The sequence below is a fragment of the Dendrobates tinctorius genome, unplaced genomic scaffold, assembly GCF_039654945.1.
Source record: "Dendrobates tinctorius isolate UK_male_01 unplaced genomic scaffold, ASM3965494v1 ptg000036l, whole genome shotgun sequence".
NCBI classification, from domain to species: Eukaryota; Metazoa; Chordata; class Amphibia; order Anura; family Dendrobatidae; genus Dendrobates; species Dendrobates tinctorius.
Window position 1 is genome coordinate 12,890,167 of NW_027361704.1, and position 18,817 is coordinate 12,908,983.

At 47.3% G+C, this 18,817-nt stretch overlaps 1 protein-coding gene across 1 annotated transcript in view; it reads right to left on the reverse strand.

The window, feature by feature from the left end:
• The window catches only part of DOCK2 (dedicator of cytokinesis 2), a 1,017,649-nt gene that overhangs the window by 342,097 nt on the left and 656,735 nt on the right, over positions 1-18,817 (reverse strand). The window contains exons 35-36 of the mRNA XM_073573729.1: positions 8,003-8,159; positions 6,509-6,549 (exon numbers count right to left, since the gene is read on the reverse strand). Coding sequence (XP_073429830.1) covers positions 6,509-6,549; positions 8,003-8,159 — 198 coding nt within the window. The remainder of the gene's footprint in view (positions 1-6,508; positions 6,550-8,002; positions 8,160-18,817) is intronic.

The window sequence follows — 18,817 nt, forward strand, 5'->3', positions numbered from 1 at the left end:
CTGGACAGCGTGCCTCTTGTAACTCTAGCTCCCTTCTTGCTACCATGGAAGGAGACAAAAAGACACCTACTCTGCCTCCAGGGACTGGTCCTATTTAGGCAGGCTAGCACAGCTCTCTTTACGTCCAAGGTGTGATATCTAACCTCCTCCGGTGTTACTGGGTTCTCGTAGAAGGAGGGTAAGCAGATCTCCTGAGATCTATGAAACTTAGTAGCCCTTTTGGGGAGATAAGACGGGTCCGTCTTCAACACTAGTCTACCGACAGGAATAGGGGATCTACTGATAGGGCCTGGAGATCACGTACTCTTCTTGCAGAGACAACTAGCAGAGCAGTTTTTAATGTAAGGCACTTCATTGATGCCGAATGCATGGGCTCGAACGGGGCCTGAGTGAAGGCATCCAAGACGAGGCTATGGTTCCATGTTGGTAGCTGAGGTATGTGAACTGGATTTGATCGCTGACAAGCTGCAATGAACCGGGCCACCCACTTGTTACTTGCCACATTGTAGTTAAATAAGGCCCCTAGGGCCGACACATGGACCTTTAGAGTATTAACTGAGAGACTCAATTCTTGGCCCCTCTGAAGGAATTCTAGAATGGCAGTAATGGGTATTTCACTGGAAGGTTTTGCTGGGTGGAAGGCCAAAAATCTTTTCCACACCTTAGCGTAAATCCTCGTCATGGATTCCTTCCTACTTTGTAGAAGGGTGGCAATCAAATTTTTTGAGAACCCTCTCAGTTTCAATAGCTCCCTCTCAAATTCCAAGCCGCTAGGCTCAGGGCTTTGACCCGTGGATGGCAACAGGGCCCCTGTGAGAGAAGGTCCCAATGTAGTGGCAGAATCCATGGGTCGGCTATTGACATGGCTCTCAGCCTTGAGAACCATGGCCTCTTGGGCCAAAATGGGGCTATCAAGATGACCTTCGCGCCTTCTTGTCTTATCTTTCTGACCACTGTTGGTAACAGAACCATTGGAGGGAAAGCGTAGGCCTGTCGGAATGTCCAGGACGCTTGGAGGGCATCGAGTACGTCTGGATTGTCCGCTCTGTATAGAGAAGAGAACCTTTCTACACGCCTGTTGGCTCTTATCGCGAACAGGTCTATGTCCGGTCTGCCCCATTTTACCGCTATCATCTCGAAGATGTGCCAGCTGAGGACCCACTCGCCTTGATATAAGGTTTGGCGGCTGAGGAAGTCTGCCCGGGAATTGTCCACTCCCCTGATGTGGAGTGCAGATAAGGAGTGAAGATGCACTACGGCCATCTCTAAGATTCTTTCCGCGATAGACATCAACGGTCCTGATCGCGTGCCTCCTTGCTGGTTTATGTATGCTACTGTGGTGGTATTGTCCGATCGGATTTTCACGTGGGTTCCTTTTAGCTGCGGGAGAAATTTGGATATAGCATAAAATATTGCTGTTAGTTCCTTTATGTTAGAGGAGCTTTCTGGTTCATGCTCAAACCATTGACCCTGCACCATCTCCTCCTCTAGGTGGGCCCCCCACCATGAGGGGCTATAGCGTCCGTGGTGATTACTTTAGAGGGAATAATCCACCATCAAACTCCCTTTAACAGATTGCTAGGGTCCAACCACCATTCTAAGGAGTTAATCACTTCAGGTGATAGGGACATTCTCCCTTCCAACCGTCCCTGCAGCATGTTTCTTGTAAGACAGCCCACTGCATTTTCTGGAGTGGAATTGGGCCCATTGGACTGCCGGAATGCATGATATTAGGGACCCCAACAAGGACATACCCTGCCTTAATGATATTGTGGGTTTCTCAGTGACCCTCCATATCTTGTTAACTATGGCCTGTGCCTTTGTTTCTGGTAGAAAGCATTTCTGACTTACGGAGTCTACTTGAAGGCCCAGGAACGTCTGACGGGTTACCGGTTGCAGCCTGGACTTCCCCCAGTTGATCAGCCAGCCTAGTGTCTGCAGGGATGAGATAATATCAACTATTCTCTTCTCACATTGGGAAACAGAATTGCCTACTATGAGCAGGTCGTCCAAGTAGGGGACAACTAGGGTATCATTCAGCCTCATATATGACATCCCCTCCAGCATTATCTTGGAGCCATAGATAGTATGAATGGCATCGCCGTAAACTGGAAATGTCGAATCCGGCCTCTGAACCAGACTGCTACTTGTAGGAATTTCTGGTGCCCTCTGTATATGGGGAGATGGTAATAGGCATCTTTTAGGTCCAAGTCTGCCATATAGCACCTGGGGAACAAGAGTTTTATTGCTGAACGTATTGACTCCATCTTAAAAGGCCTCAACCTCAAAAATGTATTAAACTTTTTCAAATTTATTATCGTCCTAAAGGAACCATCTGGTTTAAGGACTAGAAATAGGGGAGAATAGAACCCCGTCCCCCTTTCGTCACTTGGAACCTCTATCAGAACGCGCTTAGCTTAGCGCTGTAATCTCCATTTCCAATGCTTCCTGCTGTGTCTGGGACTTCATAGACGTCAATAGGAAGGAGTTCGGTGGGTACCGAACAAATTCTAATTTTAGGCCTGATGAAACGATATTAATGGCCCAGGGGTTGGATGTAATCTTCTCCCATTGGTGGCTGAATTTTAGTATCCTGCCACCTTCCGGTGATTTGGTGCTATCGGAATCTGTCTCCTGGTCTGAAGGGATGTTTCCCAAATAGGCTGCCCCTCTTCTTGGGATCCTTATTGCCCCAACGGTCCTTGGGTTTGAAATCTTTCTTTTTCCCAAACGGAGGCTTCCTGAAGGCTCTACTGTTGAAGGGAACATACGGGTTAGGGAAACCTTTCTTCCTCTCATCCGCCTTGGTTAGGATCTCGTCCAGTTCCGTGCCAAATAGGTACTTACCCTGGCAGGGTATAGCGCAAAGTTTGGTCTTTGTCTGCGTATCTCCTCTCCACCCCTTTAACCATAAGGCCCAACGGCCCGCATTGGTTAGCCCTGCTGCTCTAGCAGAAATTCGGAGAGAGTCAGCTGAGGAGTCAGATAGGAAGGCCGCTGCCCCCTTAATCAGGGGAATAGAGAAAAGGAGCTTGTCTCTAGATGCTCTGCTCTTAATCTTTCCTTCTAAGTCATCCAACCATATTAACATGGACCTTGCTGTGCATGTGGCTGCTATTGCTGGCTTGAAGCCCGCTGTGCATGCCTCCCAAGACCGCTTGAGGAAAGTATCTGCCTTACGATCTAATGAATCAGGTAGCGTCCCCAAATCTTCCACCGGCAGGGAAGATCGACGACAAGTGGAGGCCACTGCCGCATCTACTTTGGGGGCTCCCGACCAAGATGTCAATTCCTCATCATCAAACGGGTATTTCCGCTTTGAAGTTAAGGGGAGGAAGGTTCTCTGACCCTGCTTCTCCGACTCCCTCCTCACCAGCTCCTTTATTGCTGAACTACTGGGAAGGCCCGGATCTTTTTCCGGGAGATACCCACGAATATCATCTCTTGCGGAGTTTTGGGGTCCTTAGTCTCGGGTAACCCCATGGTATTTCAGACAGACTTAACCAAATTGTTAACACTGTCCATGGGGAAACATGTCTGCTCCTCCTCATCTGAGGATAAGTACTCCTGGGATCTATCTGAGTCCAGCTCCCCAGTCTCTGACGGCGATCTAGACACCGGTGAAGCTATTCCTCTGACAGAGGAGTGCCCCCCCAGACTACCGGAGCTGCCTAAGGCCTGTAGCTCCTCTCTAATTATTACTCAGATATCCTCCTTCTTTCCCGAGGATTTCTCCTGTAGGGTCTGCTCGATTCAAGACTGACACTGTCTCTTAGGGTACCGTGCTCTTCTGTCTCACCCGACCTCGGAAGCTGTTCCTGTACTTCCGGGTCGCTCTGCCTCTGCATGGGAGCGCCGGCTTCCTCTCTGCTCGGCGTCGCCCAATCGCTACCCCCTGCCTCGCCGGGACATACCGCCAGGTATGTCTGTGGCGCCCCTGAGGGTTCAGTTGCCACAGAGGTACTGCACCTCCTCCTGAGGTGTGGTACCCCACAATCCAGGTAAGGTGGAGACACCTGACCACACTCCAACACCTGCATCCCACACAACATATTAGTGTAGCAAAGCACCTTTGGTGGCTCCCTGCTTGGAACACGAAGAGTGCTGGTAGGTGGGTGGAGCTTAGTCTGCACCCGAGAGCGGGAGATTATTAGGAAAAGGTCAGTCTGTGAGAGAAGATCCCCTTAGTGGGATGGATGGAAAGAGGTGCTGCAGCAGTCTCATGTGACCTGGAGCTGCTGGCACGGGAAAGAGATATAGAAAGCCTGATTCTCCATAAGGAAGAAAGATTTGTACGGAATGTAAGGAGAAGAAGAGAACTAAGGACTAGGGTCAGAGCAGAGCCCTTTTTCAAGTTCTAAGCGCATGGCCGGGGTCGGGTCCCAGAGGTTGTATGGATACTAATGGTCCTGCAGCAGACACCGGAGGAATAGAAGTTGTCACCACTTTATTCCCACACAAGACTTGGGGGCACAACAGCAACATGAGTGAGCCGGGACTTAGTAGCAAGGTGTCCCCGAAGCAGGCTACAGCTGTCTGCCGTACAAGTAGAGTTCTAAGGAACATCTGAAAGGAGGAACTTCAGTGTAACTCAGTACTGTGAGTACCTCAAACACGTGCTATTGAGGAGACGTTCAGAGAAGGCACATGTTGGCGGAGTGTTGGAACGGAGTACTTCATCTTGCCTGGAGGTTGACTGAGCTCCTGACATGGAGGACACGGCATGGATGCGGGCACCTGTATGCACAACAGACTGTGAGTAAAGCTTAGGAACTACATGCCCTCCACTTATTCCTGCGCCAACCCACTCAGCACTGCTACATCTCTGTGCTTAACACCGCACCATCTCCCTCTCCTCACTATCTCTCCATCTACACTGCCCTGGGACTATAGCCCTACCTGTGGAGGGCCACAACATCATTGCTGCACCACACCATCTGACCCAGAGGATCTGTCTGCAGCGTCGGCTTAACACCTTCATTGCCGAACACCACAGGTGGCGTCATGAATCATCCACTTATAAATTTTAATCATCAGCCACGCTATCCCTTTTACATGGACGCCCAGGGCCATGGACCAGGTCACCGCCGCTGTGACGACTCCCATTGAAACTAACGGGCCCGGCTCTGAGTACCCCACGGCACTGGCGGGCGATCCATGTCATTCTCTCTTTCAGCGCTGCTGGCACTCCTATGTCCGCACGAGCTCTGGGCCTCTGCTCTCCCCGGCCTCACTCCATCGGGGGGGGTACCATCCCCAGTGCCGCGCTCCTGTAATGCTATGTCCCCATATTCCAGGGGGGACCTGGGCACAAAAGTGAGCCTCAGCACTCCTCACCGAGGCCTCACATGCATTGCCAGCGGAGGGGGGAGCCATTCTCTGATCCGCCCGACGCTGCTTCCAGCCCTGGGGCCCCTGCTGCTCATATCATGCACGCAGGCGGATACCAGGCTAGGCATCCTCTTCTGCGGGTTCCTTCTAGGAACAGGAAACCAAACTGAGGGAGCGAGGGGGACCGCCCCATATATCTCTCTGTAGGTTTCCTGTTCCTAGGGGCGGATTCCCTCTCTCAGTGGGTGCTGTCGCGAAGAGGAAAAAAGAAACTGCTCACCATACTAGCTAACACTTTACAGGCAAGTGAAAAAGGAGTCTGCTGACCATAAAAGCTTACACTCTACAAAAAAGAGAGACTTTGAAAGTGACTTGGTAGATACAAAAAGACTCCACCATCCATACTGTGAAATTAGATGGCCTAGGTGCTGACCTCAAGTGTACAAGATATAATAATCCATAAGATTTCATAGCTGCAGGGCATTAAGGGCTAGAAAAATGATGTTAACCCACTCTCTACTGCTTCAGGTGCTTCAGCTGTGTGAGAAATGGCGCCAGTCAAGTAGGATTTTTTTGTGAACAGCAAATTGAACATCAAAGTGTTCAAATTCACTTGAAACTACAAATTTCAGAAAATTCGACTCAAACTTGATCCACCGTGGAGTGATCTGCTGATCTCTACCATTAACCATTTCTTTTTTAAATGATTGCATCCACAGTTCTAGATTGTAATAGCTACGACATATTAAGCAGTGGCCATCACCATTGTGAATCTCAGCTGAAAAGATTGGCAAAAAGTGCAGTTGACTTCTGAAACTTCTCTGAAGAGGCAATTTGCATATTATTTTCCCAGAGGAGCATTGCATGGCGAATAAGCCTCATTACCTTGACAAGCCAGAGCTGGAATGTCACTCTCCACAAGGAGAAACCTCACCCCTGAAACTTCTTTTCACATTTAGTATCACAAGGAATTAATACGAGATTGTCAAAAGCATTTAAGCTTTGTGTTAAGGTTTAGAGTGTGGAGAGATGCTATTTCCTAAGTTTCTTTAGGTTTCTTAAAATGCATAGTTCTTACCAGATACACAACAGCAGAAAAGTGACTGTTTTGCACATAAAAACCTAAATATTCTGTAGAAAAGTCTAATAATGAAGCCAAAGGAGATTATCTGCTTACCGGATATACATTGCTTCTCGATTAATATCCTTGTAAAAGTTCTGTAGAAAAAATAATAAGTTATAAATAAAACAAAAACTTGCAAATTATAACAGAACTTTAACATGCTGGTGGATATAGAATGGTACACAAGATTAAAGAGAGTCATTCACAACATAATGTACTTTAAATGGGCTGTTCAGTAGTGTACGTCTTAGCCACTATAGAAACCATACTAGCACTGTACCCATTACTGGTAAAATGCCTAATAAAATAATTTTAACTCATATTTATAATTGGTGAAGTATTACACCTTCTCATTTGCATATTGGGGCCCTTCATCCGCTTCTGGTTGACAGTGTTTGTTCCCTAGAGCAAGCACTCTCTGAATGCTGCCAGCATTTGTGTACACTGGTCGGGCACATGGTCATCTCTGTCTTCTTTCTGCTAATTAAAATCACTATATTAATACACCCAGAGGAGTTCTGTGAAGTCGATTGCTACTTTTCTTGATGTATTAAATGCCTGGCTTCACATTTGCGTTTGGCAGAGCTGCAGAGGGCTGCGTAATTCCTCCATGAAGCTCCGCCCACTGCCGCACCTCCTCCGGTCAGCACCGCCTACGTCTGCATGTGGCCTGCGTGCCTATCTTTAACATTGGGTATGCAAGCAGAAGTATGCGGATGCGTCAATTTGCGTCGAACACAACGTGTTGCAATTTGTTGCGGTCATGGCATCGTCAAAACGACTCATGCGGACGCATCCGAATACATCCGCACGGCCTGCGTACCCAATGTTAAACATAGGTACGCAGGTCACATGCAGACATAGGCGGAGCTGACCGGAGGAGGTGCGGCAGTGGGCGGAGCTTCACAGAGGAACTATGCAGCCCTCTGTAGCTCTGCCAAACGCTAGCTTGAAACTAGCCTTAGTCTAGTGAGTGACATTAGCAGAAAGAACAGAAGGGGTAGAATGCGTCCATCCAGTGTGAGCGTGGCCTGGGACAGGCAATGTCAGTACATGTTGTAGGGAATCAATACTCTTTCGTAGCTGCTACCATACACACAGTTTTTTTGGACCAGTTGGACCAGTGTCCGAGGTTTATTCAGTGTATAATCTCTCCAATAGTAAATCAGAGGCTTTTTCTGGCATAAGGGTAAAACCGAAAATAAACAGTTCATACAGCAGGACATGTTCACCCACTTAAAGTCCTTCCCTCCACCCACACAGACACTTATGGTGCCATTCAACTGCCCTTTTACACCAGCTGTACCTCTTGGGTTGGAAGATTGGAATGGTGCCGGCAGGGGTGGCGAGTATAGGTTTTTCTAATTTTCAGGGCCAACCTTGGGGTATGAAATAGGCTTGTCCGAGCAGTGGACAACTTCTCTAATTATGTACTGCACTTCACCATCTCTTTCAGTCACATTTGCTTCTAGGCTCGCTGTACACTTTGAATGTTGTTTATTCATGGCAGCTTGCAGGGATAGATGAGAAATAATGCTGCTTACTCACCAATAAATTGACCGTACAGCTCATCCGGTTGTCTTTGCTCTCATCAGTCACCACTGCTCGGTAATCCAGTAACCTCTCCAATAGGCCTTTTATCAGAGTCACAAAGCTTTCCACCGCCTTAAAGACATGAGGATGGTTTGCAGCATAATCCAGCAATCTGAAGGCAAAAAAGGTTCCAAGCAAAAAAATGAGCAGATGTTGCTAGCCGAGTCATACACTGCTTACATGTCAGACTAGACAGTACTAGGCTTTGCACTTAATTCAGCTTCTCTGTTATTGCCGACCCTTAGTGCATATACAGGCTTTGGGCAAGTGCGGGAAAAAATGCTGAAAATTAAAAATTCTTTCAAAAATATAAGTTTATTTCTAACGATGAAAGAAGAAAAGAGAAATGTAAGTGAAATCAATATTTGATGTGACCGCCCTTCGCCTTCAAAGCAGCATCAAAGAATCAATTCTTCCAGGTTTACAAGGATGCTGAGAATATGACGCCGTGAGGGTCCTACCATCACTACCAGCACTCCTTGTTCTTTTTGTTGCAGTTCTGTCCCAATGACGGTGACTGAAACTTTGGGGGTCATTGTCCACCTGTAGAAAATGTTTTAGCCAATCAGATGTCCTTGTGAAGGTATTGCTTAATGAAATCAGTGTCTGCCGGGATCTCTCAGAATTAAGGACACCAAGAAATGGGTAGCGGGACCATGTACACAGTGGGTGGTCAATAAAACTGAATGTAGTAGACTGCATCATGCTTAATTCTTTCTGGAATCGGAATAAGTCCAGCAGCTCACAGAACTGGCAGCTACACCCATATATACTATGCATTGCTAATTCTTATACAACAGCGACACCATGTGGCCAATTTTACAATTACCTGACTTTCCATGTAACTGCATTGCTATTTGTTAAACAACTACGACACCAAATGGCAAATTTTTTTGTTCTTTCTGAAATCAGATGTCCAGCAGTTCTATCAGCACAGAATTGGAAGCCACCTGTGGGACCCAGCTACATGAGCATGCTCTTCACAAAAATTTGGACAAATATGGTCTTTTGGAAGAACTACACACGAAAACTTAACTTTTGACAAGGAAACAAGAATGAGAGCAGAAAAATGTGAACAGGTGCTCTGAATTGACAAGTCCCTAACCAACAGAGACACTGTGGCCAACTTTAAAATTATCTTACCTTCCATTTCACGGCATTGCTAAAACATTGTAACTTTGATCACCGCTCACCAACGACCTGTTCAGAACACACAGGAGACACAGCGCTCCATAGGAGCACGTGGAAGGTATGTATAAGCGTTTAAGGTTTTTTTTTTATTTGCATTGAATATATGGGGGTCATATTCCAGGATGGGGATCATATACCAGGATGGGGAGCATATACCAATATGAAGGCCATATACCAGGATGTGACCATATACAAGGAAGAAGGCCATATACCAGGATGGGGGTATAGATCATGGTGGGGGCGTATAACATGATGAAGTCCTTATACCAGGATGGGGGAGCATATACCAGGATGGGGGCCATATATCAGGATGGGGGTGAAATACGAAGATGGGGGATATATATCATGATGGGGGACATATACCAGGATGCCGGGTCATAAATGACAAGGAAATGGAAAAAAGGGCTCTATAATAATAATAAATAATATATCAGGATGGCGGCTATATACCAGGATGGGTGCCACATACCAGGATCCATATACATGGATGAGGGGACATATATCAGCATGAGGACATATACAGGGATGGGTGTCACATACGAGGATGGGGGCATGTACCAAGATGGGAGGCTATATACCAGGATGGGGCCATATACCAAAATAGGTACCATATACCAAGATGGGGGCCATATACAAGCATAAAGGCATATACCAAGATGAGGGACATGGGACATATACCATGATGGGGGCCATATACGTGGATGGGGCAAATACCATGATGGGCGCCACATACCTGGATGGGGGGCATATACCAAGATGGGGGGTATATACCAGCATAAGGACATATACCAGGATGGATGTCCCATGCCACAATGGGGGGCATATCCCTGGATGGGTAGCATATCCCAGGATGGTGGGCCATACAAAGGATGGGGCCATTATATTGTGGGGCACTATATGAGGCCATTATAATGTGGAGCACTACATGGGGCCATTATACTGTGGTACTGTCTTGGGCCATTATACACACGGTCAAATTTGTTGGTACCCCTCGTTTAATGACACAATGGTCACATAAATAACTTGAATCTGACAAAAGTAATAATAAATTAAAAATCTATGAAAATGAACAAATGAAAGTCAGACATTGCTATTCAACCATGCTTTCACAGAATTTTTAAAATAAATAAAACTCATGAAATAGGCCTGGACAGAAATGATGGTACCCCTGAAAATAATGTGGCAAAAGGGTCATGTTAAATCACGGTGTGTCCACTAATTAGCATCACAGGTGTCTACAATCAGCGAGTCGGCCTTTATAGAGCGATACATATTCTCACTGTGCTGCTTGGTGACATAGTGTGTATCACACTCAACATGGACCAGAGGAAGCGAAGGAAAGAGTTGTCTCAGGAGATTAGAAAGAAAATTATAGACAAAAATTATAAGACCATCTCCAAGCATCTTGATGTTCCTGTGACTACAGCTGCACATATTATTCAGAAATTTAAGCTCCATGGAACTGTAGCTAACCTCCCTGGATTTGGAAAATTGATGACAAATCAAAGAGACGGATAATACGAATGGTAAAAAAAAGAGCCCAGAAAAACTTCTAAACAGATTAAAGGTGAAATTCAAGCTCAAGGAACATCAGTGTCAGATCGTACCATCCGTCGCTGTATGAGCCAAAGAGGACTTCATGGGAGACGACCAAGGAGGACACCATTGTTAAAAAAAATATCATAAAAAAGCCAGACTGGAATTTTCCAAACTTCATGTTGACAAGCAACAAAGATTCTGGGAGAATGTCCTATGGACAGATGAGACAAAAATGGAACTTTTTGGCAAGGCACATCAGCTCTATGTGCACAGATGGAAAAATGAAGCATATTAAGAAAAGAACACTGTCCCTACTGTGAAACATGGAGGAGGCTGTGTTATGTTCTGGGACTGCTTTGCTGTATCTGGCACAGGGTGTCTAGAATCTGAGCGGGGTTCAATAAAATCTCAAGACTATCAATGGATTCTAGAGAAATGTGCTGCCCAGTGTCAGAAAGCTTGGTCTCAGTTGCAGGTCATAGGTCTTGCAACAGGATAATGACCCAAAACACACAGCTAAAAACACCCAAGAATGGCTAAGAGGAAAACACTGGACTATTCTGAAGTGGTCTTCTGTGAGCCCTGACCTTTATAAATCCTACTGAGCATCTTTGGAAAGAGCTGAAACGTGCTGTCAAGAAGAGGCAATCTTCAAACACGAGATAACTGGAGCAGTTCGCTCTTGAGGAGTGGGCCAAAATACCTGTCAAGAGGTGGAGAAGTCTCACTGACAGTTACAGGAATCATTTGATTGCAGTGATTGCCTCAAAAGATTGTACAACAAAATATTATGTTAAGGGTAGCATAATTTCCTTCCAGGCCTATTTCATGAGTTTTATTTTTAAAATAAATTCTGTGGAAGCATGATTGAAAAGCAATGTCTGACTTTCATTTGGTCATTTTCATAGGTTTTTTAATTATTATTACTTTTGTCACATTCAAGTTATTTCTGTGACCATTGTGGGTTTTTTAATCATTAACCGAGGAGTAGCAACAATTTTCACCATGTGTGTACTGTGGAGCACTATATGATGCCATTATACTGTGGCACACTATATGCGGCCATAATACTGTGGGGCACTACATGGGGCCATTATACTATGGTGCACTATATGGTTTCATTATACTGTGGTGCACTCTGTGGGGCCATTATACTGTGGTGCACTATGTGGCACCATTATACTGTGCTGCACTATATGGGGTCATTATACTACTTTGGGGCACTATATGGATCCTTTATACGGTGGAGCAATATATGATGCCATTATACTGTGGGGCAATGTATAGGGCCATTATATAGAGGGATCGGTGACTCTGATGTGTGTAATTACTAGAGCCACTGCCAATCCCAGCTGAGGCCTGGAGTGGCTGCTGCTACAGCCTATGTAGTGTCGTTCTTTGAACAAGGCTCCATAGCCTTTGGACGTCTGATTCGGGGATTGTCGTGGGAATGCTATGGACAACGTTGAGCTTGCATGGATTTTTTTTAAATAAATAAATTGGTGAACCAGGTAAAATGTCGAGGTGTCTTTATTCAAATAAAATTTATTTTTCTGTCTGTTCTTTTCTTATTAGTGGGTTAGTTATAAGGGTGTCTGATAGATATCTCTCCATCACTACCCACAGGACTTGATGTCAGCTGTGTTTTTGGACAATTCACAGGTGACATCAACCCCAAATACCATTACCCCAATGGCCATAACACCAGGGCAATCGGACAGAGCCAGGCAAAGCACCAGTATTGGTGCAGCTAATGTCATGCGCCAATTCTGGGGTAGCTGCAGGCTGCCCAATGACCAGGGACCATTCCTGCCTTATAATACAAAGGCCACAGCTATCTACTTTACTTACCTGGTTACCAAAAATAGGGGTGGACCCCACATAAGTTTTTCATTTATTTATTCGGGTAAACACCATTTAGTGCCACATGTAAGTTGTAACCCTGATTGCAACTATGCCATTATCAGACTGGGGAAAAGATGGCATGTATGAGTTATACACCCCAGGCCAGTGGGCGCAGCTCACTAGAGGGCGCCGCCTCGCTCCATACAAGTGTATCAATCAAGGGATTAAGAGAACCTGTCATTAGGTTGATCAGACGGCTTGAATCAGTGTCTGGCTACGTGAATGTAGCCAGGTATGTTGTACTCAAAAAATTGATTGACTTGTCCCATATGGGTATATAGGGAGAGACCTGTCAATCATTCGGAGCTCGGAGGGGAGAGGCCAGCTTTAGACTGGATCAAACTAGTCTCGTTTCATTCTATTTTTCTTATCTGGCTTCTCAAACTATGTTTTCCCTACAACGCTGTAAACTATTATATCGCAATTACATCACATGTTGGTTAAGGATGAAGACCGTCTCAGTACACAGAAACAGATGATTCACCAAATTCCAAAGTAGTGCAAAATGGAAAAGAGTTCTTTGTTTCATATCAACAAATATGCTTTCCCAAATCCGAGGACTTCCATCATTACTACAGCAATGCAGGCTGTCTCAGCGTGAGTGCAAAATCTGACGAGATTGCTTCTCTGGAGAGTATCAGCCCTGAGAGGGAACGGAACATTGGAGTCTTGAGCTCAGATCTTACAGTACTTTACTTTTTTCACCATTCCAATGATTCATTGAATACAAAGTGAAAATTGCTTCACTAGATTTTCTTATCTATTCACCAAAAGCAAAGAATAAACGTGATAAATTAATTCACTAATGCATCCCAATGTGCTTCAAATTAGCAAAAGGCAAATAGGATGAAAACCACCAAGGTTACTTACCGGTAGCCGGTTTTTCCGGAACCCATGACAGCACCACCTGAGATCCGCCCCGCCAGGACAGGAACCTACTGAGACATAAGGGGCGGCACCTCTCCCCCGCTTCAGTTGGGTTACAGAGCACTGAGAGGACTTCCCGGTTAGTTACATGTTTAATCCAACACCACAACACCCTACTAATTGTGCACACCCATATGGTGAAAAAGGGGGGGGGGGAATATACGGGTGCTGTCATGGGTTCCGGAAAAACCGGCTACCGGTAAGTAACCTTGGTGGTTTTCCCTTCACCCATGACAGCACCACCTGAGATTTTTGGAGATTCGAAACACCTTAGGGAGGGACCACCTCTTGCAGCACCCTTCTACCAAAGGTTAAGTCAGCAGAGGAGGATAGATATAATCTATAGTGCTTAAAGAAGGTTGAAGGTGAGGCCCAGGTAGCTGCCTTACAAATCTGTTCGATCGATACCTCTGCTTTTTCGGCCCAGGAGGTCGCCACGGCTCTGGTGGAATGAGCCTTGATGCCGTCAGGAATCTGGATACCACTCGCTGTGTAGGTAACACTAATGGCCTCCCTAATCCATCTAGCAATAGTCCCTTTTGAAACCCCATAGCCTTTCCTGGCACCCTGAAAAGCTACGAATAGGGACTGGGACCTCCTCCACTGGCTAGTCATAGATATGTATTCTACGAGAGCTCTCTTAACATCCAGATTATGGAACTTTTCGTCCCCCAGATTTTTTGGGTTCTCACAGAAAGATGGAAGGACAATTTCCTGGCCCCGATGGAAATCTGATGCTACCTTGGGCAGATAAGCGGGGTCTGTTCTTAACACTACCCTATCCTGAAAGACTTGCGTATAAGGTGGGTTTACTGAGAGAGCCTGTAAATCGCTTATCCTGCGGGCTGACGTGAGGGCCACTAACAGGATTGTTTTTAGGGTCAGAAACTTTAGGGGTAGCTGATGTAATGGCTCATACGGATCTTTTGTAAGGGCCCCTAGCACTAGGTTTAAATCCCAGGGGGCTATCCGGGGTATTGGGATAGGCCTAGCTCTATGGCAGGATTTAATAAATCTGGCTACCCATCTATTTGATGCCAATTTGCAGTTGTAGAGCGCCCCTAGTGCAGACACCTGAACTTTAAGTGTGTTCACTGCTAACCCCATCTGCAACCCTGATTGTAAGAACTCCAGGATGGCATTAATCGGGGGATCTTTCCCTAACGGCCTACCTAAGAACTGCAGGAACTTATTCCATGTTCTGCCGTAGATGTTAGTCGTCACTGGTTTCCTACTCTTTAGCAGGGTGGCCACCAACCCGGGGGAGAACCCTCTATCCGTTAAAAGCGACCTTTCAAATTCCACGCCGTCAGATGGAATCCTTTGACCTGAGCGTGGAATATTGGACCCTGAGCTAGTAGGTCCGGGATTTCTGGTAGAACCCATGGATCGGAGAGGGACATCCTTCGTAGCAGAGCAAACCAGGGCCTTTTTGGCCAAAATGGAGCTATTAGAATCACCCTGGCCTGATCGTTTCTGATTTTTCTGACAACTGTTGGGATCAGAGCCACTGGGGGGGGAACGCATAAGCTAGCCTGAAGTTCCACTGGATGTGCAATGAGTCCACTGCCCATGGATTTTCCCTCGGGTTTAGAGAGCAGAACCTTTCTGTTTGCCTGTTGTGTTTGTTGGCAAAGAGGTCTATCACCGGTTTCCCCCAAAGCTGAGTTATTTTTTGAAAAATGGACCGGTTTAGCGCCCATTCCCCCTGCTTCAGGGTATTGCGACTCAAGAAGTCTGCCTCTATGTTTTCTGCCCCTTTTATATGCAAGGCTGTCAAGGAGTGTAGGTGTTCTTCTGCTCTGCTCAGAATGTCTGTCGCCGCTTCCATTAAGGAGTGTGATCTTGTCCCTCCTTGGTGGTTGATGTATGCCACTACTACCTTGTTGTCTGACATGATGCGTACATTTCGACCCTGGAGTAGCGGAATGAAGTGACTTAGGGCCTTGCTCACTGCCCACAGTTCTCTCAGGTTGGAAGATGCTTCCCCTTCTTGACGCGTCCAGGAACCCTGACCTATGATGCCCCTTAGGTGTGCCCCCCACCCCGAGGAGCTTGCATCTGTTAAGATTATATCTGACATCTGTCTGTCCCACGGTATTCCCAAGGTCAGATTTTTCTTGTTCAGCCACCAATTGAGAGAGTCTCTGGTTTTTAAGGAAAGCTCCAGCTTTCCTTCTAAACGCCCTCTTAGCGATCTTTGTGCTGTTAGTATCTCCCACTGGAGTTGCCGGGTGTGAAACTGAGCCCACCTGACCGTCGGAATACAGGATGTTAGGGTACCTAGCAGGGACATTGTTCTTCTTAAAGTCATACGTGGTTGGTTTTGGCTCGTGAAGGCCAGATTCTGCACCTTTTCTATTTTGGACTCTGGGAGCAGACACACTTGCTTTTCTGAGTCTAGTACGAATCCTAGGAAGGTCTGTTCTTTTAGGGGTTACAATTTTGATTTTTTGAAATTGACTATCCACCCTAATTCCTGCAAGGTGTTGATCACCCGGGTCAACTGCGCTGTACAGTGGTCCTCTGAGCTGCCTACTATGATAAAATCGTCCAGGTATGGTATTATGACCGTGTCGTGAATCCGGAGAAAGGCAGTCACTTCCGCTATGACTTTGGTGAAAACTCTCGGGGCTATAGATATGCCAAACGGAAGAGCCCTGAACTGAAAGTGCCTTATCGTGCCTTGAATATAAAGTGCTACCCTCAAGTATTTCTGGTAATCTGGGTGGATAGGGATGTGATAATACGCATCCTTTAAATCGACCACGGCCATGAAGCAATCTTGGTGTAGCAGCTTCACTGCCGTAGTTACTGATTCCATCTTGAAGGTCGAGTTCCTTATCCATAGATTGAGCCGTTTGAGATTTATGATTGTCCTGAAAGTTTGATCGGGTTTTTTTATCAGAAAAAGGGGTGAATAAAACCCCTTCCCTTCCTGTAGGCGTGGTACCTCGGAGAGTACCCGCTTGTCTATCAGGCTCAGGATCTCTGTTTCTAAGGCCACCTGCTCTTCGGTCACCTTCCTGATGGGTGTGATGACGACCACGGATTTTGGCTGACGGATAAAGGGAATTTTCAGGCCTTCTGTTAGGATGGTTAGGATCCAGGCGTTGGAGGAGATCTTCTCCCAGGTTTGGAAAAAGAGTGCCAATCTCCCCCCCACTGGAATACTGGCGTCACTGTGGCGACTTTTTTGAGGTGGAGGTACCTCCACCAAACATAAATCCCGATTCTTTTTTTCTTTTATCCTCCCATCTTCTCCTGTCAGCGGGAGGGTGCCCCCTATTGAATCTCCCCCTCTGAAAGGGCTGTCTCCTCTGATCCATAGGGAATCTGGGGAAGCCTTTTTTCTTATCGCCTGCTTTCTCCAGTATATCGTCCAAGTTCTTGCCGAACAAGAATCGACCGTCGCAGGGGAGAGAGCATAATTTGGCCTTGGACTGGAGGTCACCCGGACAGCCCTTAAGCCATAACGCGCGTCTAGCAGCATTTGATAGTGATGCTGCCCTGGCTGTCATCCGCATAGAGTCCGCCAAGGTATCGGCCAAAAAAGCTGCTGCCCCGTGCAAGAGATACATCTCCGATAAGATTTTCTCTCTTGGGACCCTTGAAGCCAGCTTTTCTTCTAACTGCTGCAGCCAGATCATGAGGGAGCGTGCCGTACAAGTACCCGCTATTGCCGGCTTTAGTCCTCCTGCTGTCGCTTTCCATGCGTGCCTCAAATATGAGTCCGCCTTTTTGTCTAGTGTGTCTCTAAGAACCCCTGCGTCTTCCAGGGGCAGGGCTGACCTTTTGGAGGATCTGGACACCGCTGCATCTATTTTGGGGATTTTGTCCCATATCTCTGCATCCTTATGCTCGAAGGGATATCGTCTCTTGGAAGTGGATGGAAGGGCCCCCGATTTTCCACTCCTTCTCAATAAGTGCCTGGATCTTCTCGTTTACCGGAAAGGTCCGTTTTTTCCTCTCCTGAAGCCCCCCAAACATAACATCCTCTAGGGTTTTAGCCGCCTTTTCTTCCTGTAGGCCCATTGTAGCTCTAATGGCCTTTAGGAGGGAGTCTGTGTCTTCTACAGGGAAACATGGTTTACCCCCCATGTCGCTGTCTGAGGAGTCTGAGGAGGAGGATTTTTCCGCCTGAGATGACATTGATGCGGAATCCGAGGGGCAACTAGGGGGATCCTTCCTGTTTTTTTTCCCTTTTTTCAATAGGGACTTAATTGAGCCTTCCATTTCTGACCTTAGGGCAGATATCAGATTGGCTGCGAAACTAGGCGCTTCCTCCGCCATAGTCCGCTGAATGCACGCAGCACAGAGATCTTTTTGCCAATCTCTTGCTAGGGGAGATCTACATATAGCACAATCCCTATTGTTCTTCTTGCTTCCCGATTTTCTAGGCCTTTCCTACAGGGTGAAGCATACAACAGAAGCCCTATTAACATATGCTAACATTCACGAAGATCACTCCCCACCCGAAATCAAGGGTACCGGACTCGGAGGCTGCGTCGGGGCACGTGACCTGCGTTCTTTGGATCTTGCTGAATCCCCCGACCTGCGGCTGGGGCGACTGCTGCTGGAATGGCTTCCATGCTTTCTGCCAGAGGGCTGAGAGGGAGGCAGGGACGCTGAACGTTCCTGCTCTGACTCCATGTTGCACCGCCGTCTGCTGCCGCCTTCTCTCTTTAAATATCGCGCCTCCGCTCAGGTGAGCGTCTCTCCCCTCCCCCTGCCACCGCCGGCCGCCGTTTCAGGAAGCCGGCCGGCGTCGCACCCGGCGCCATTAAACCGTCGCCCTTCTCTGACGTCAGCCGGCGCACCCAGCATGCAATGCGCCGCTGACGTCAGCGGCCGGAAGAAGCCAGCGTCTCTCCCCTGCTATGGGGATCGAGATGCGGCGTGCGCGAGGGGAGGGCGGCGCGGTGGGGGCTTCCCACAGACCCCGGGGATCCCACCGATGCCCGCATGAAACCGGAACCCCGGAGGGCCCAGGGACTGCGCATCCAGCACCCGACGGCCGGCGCTGCAGGTGAGACACCTGTTCTTCCTGCGCCGGGACGGGGCTGGGTCCATTTCCTTCGCCCATGACAGGCACCGCCGACAGTGGGGTTCCTTCCAGGACAGGAACCCAACTGAAGCGGGGGAGAGGTGCCGCCCCTTATGTCTCAGTAGGTTCCTGTCCTGGTGGGGCGGATCTCAGGTGGTGCT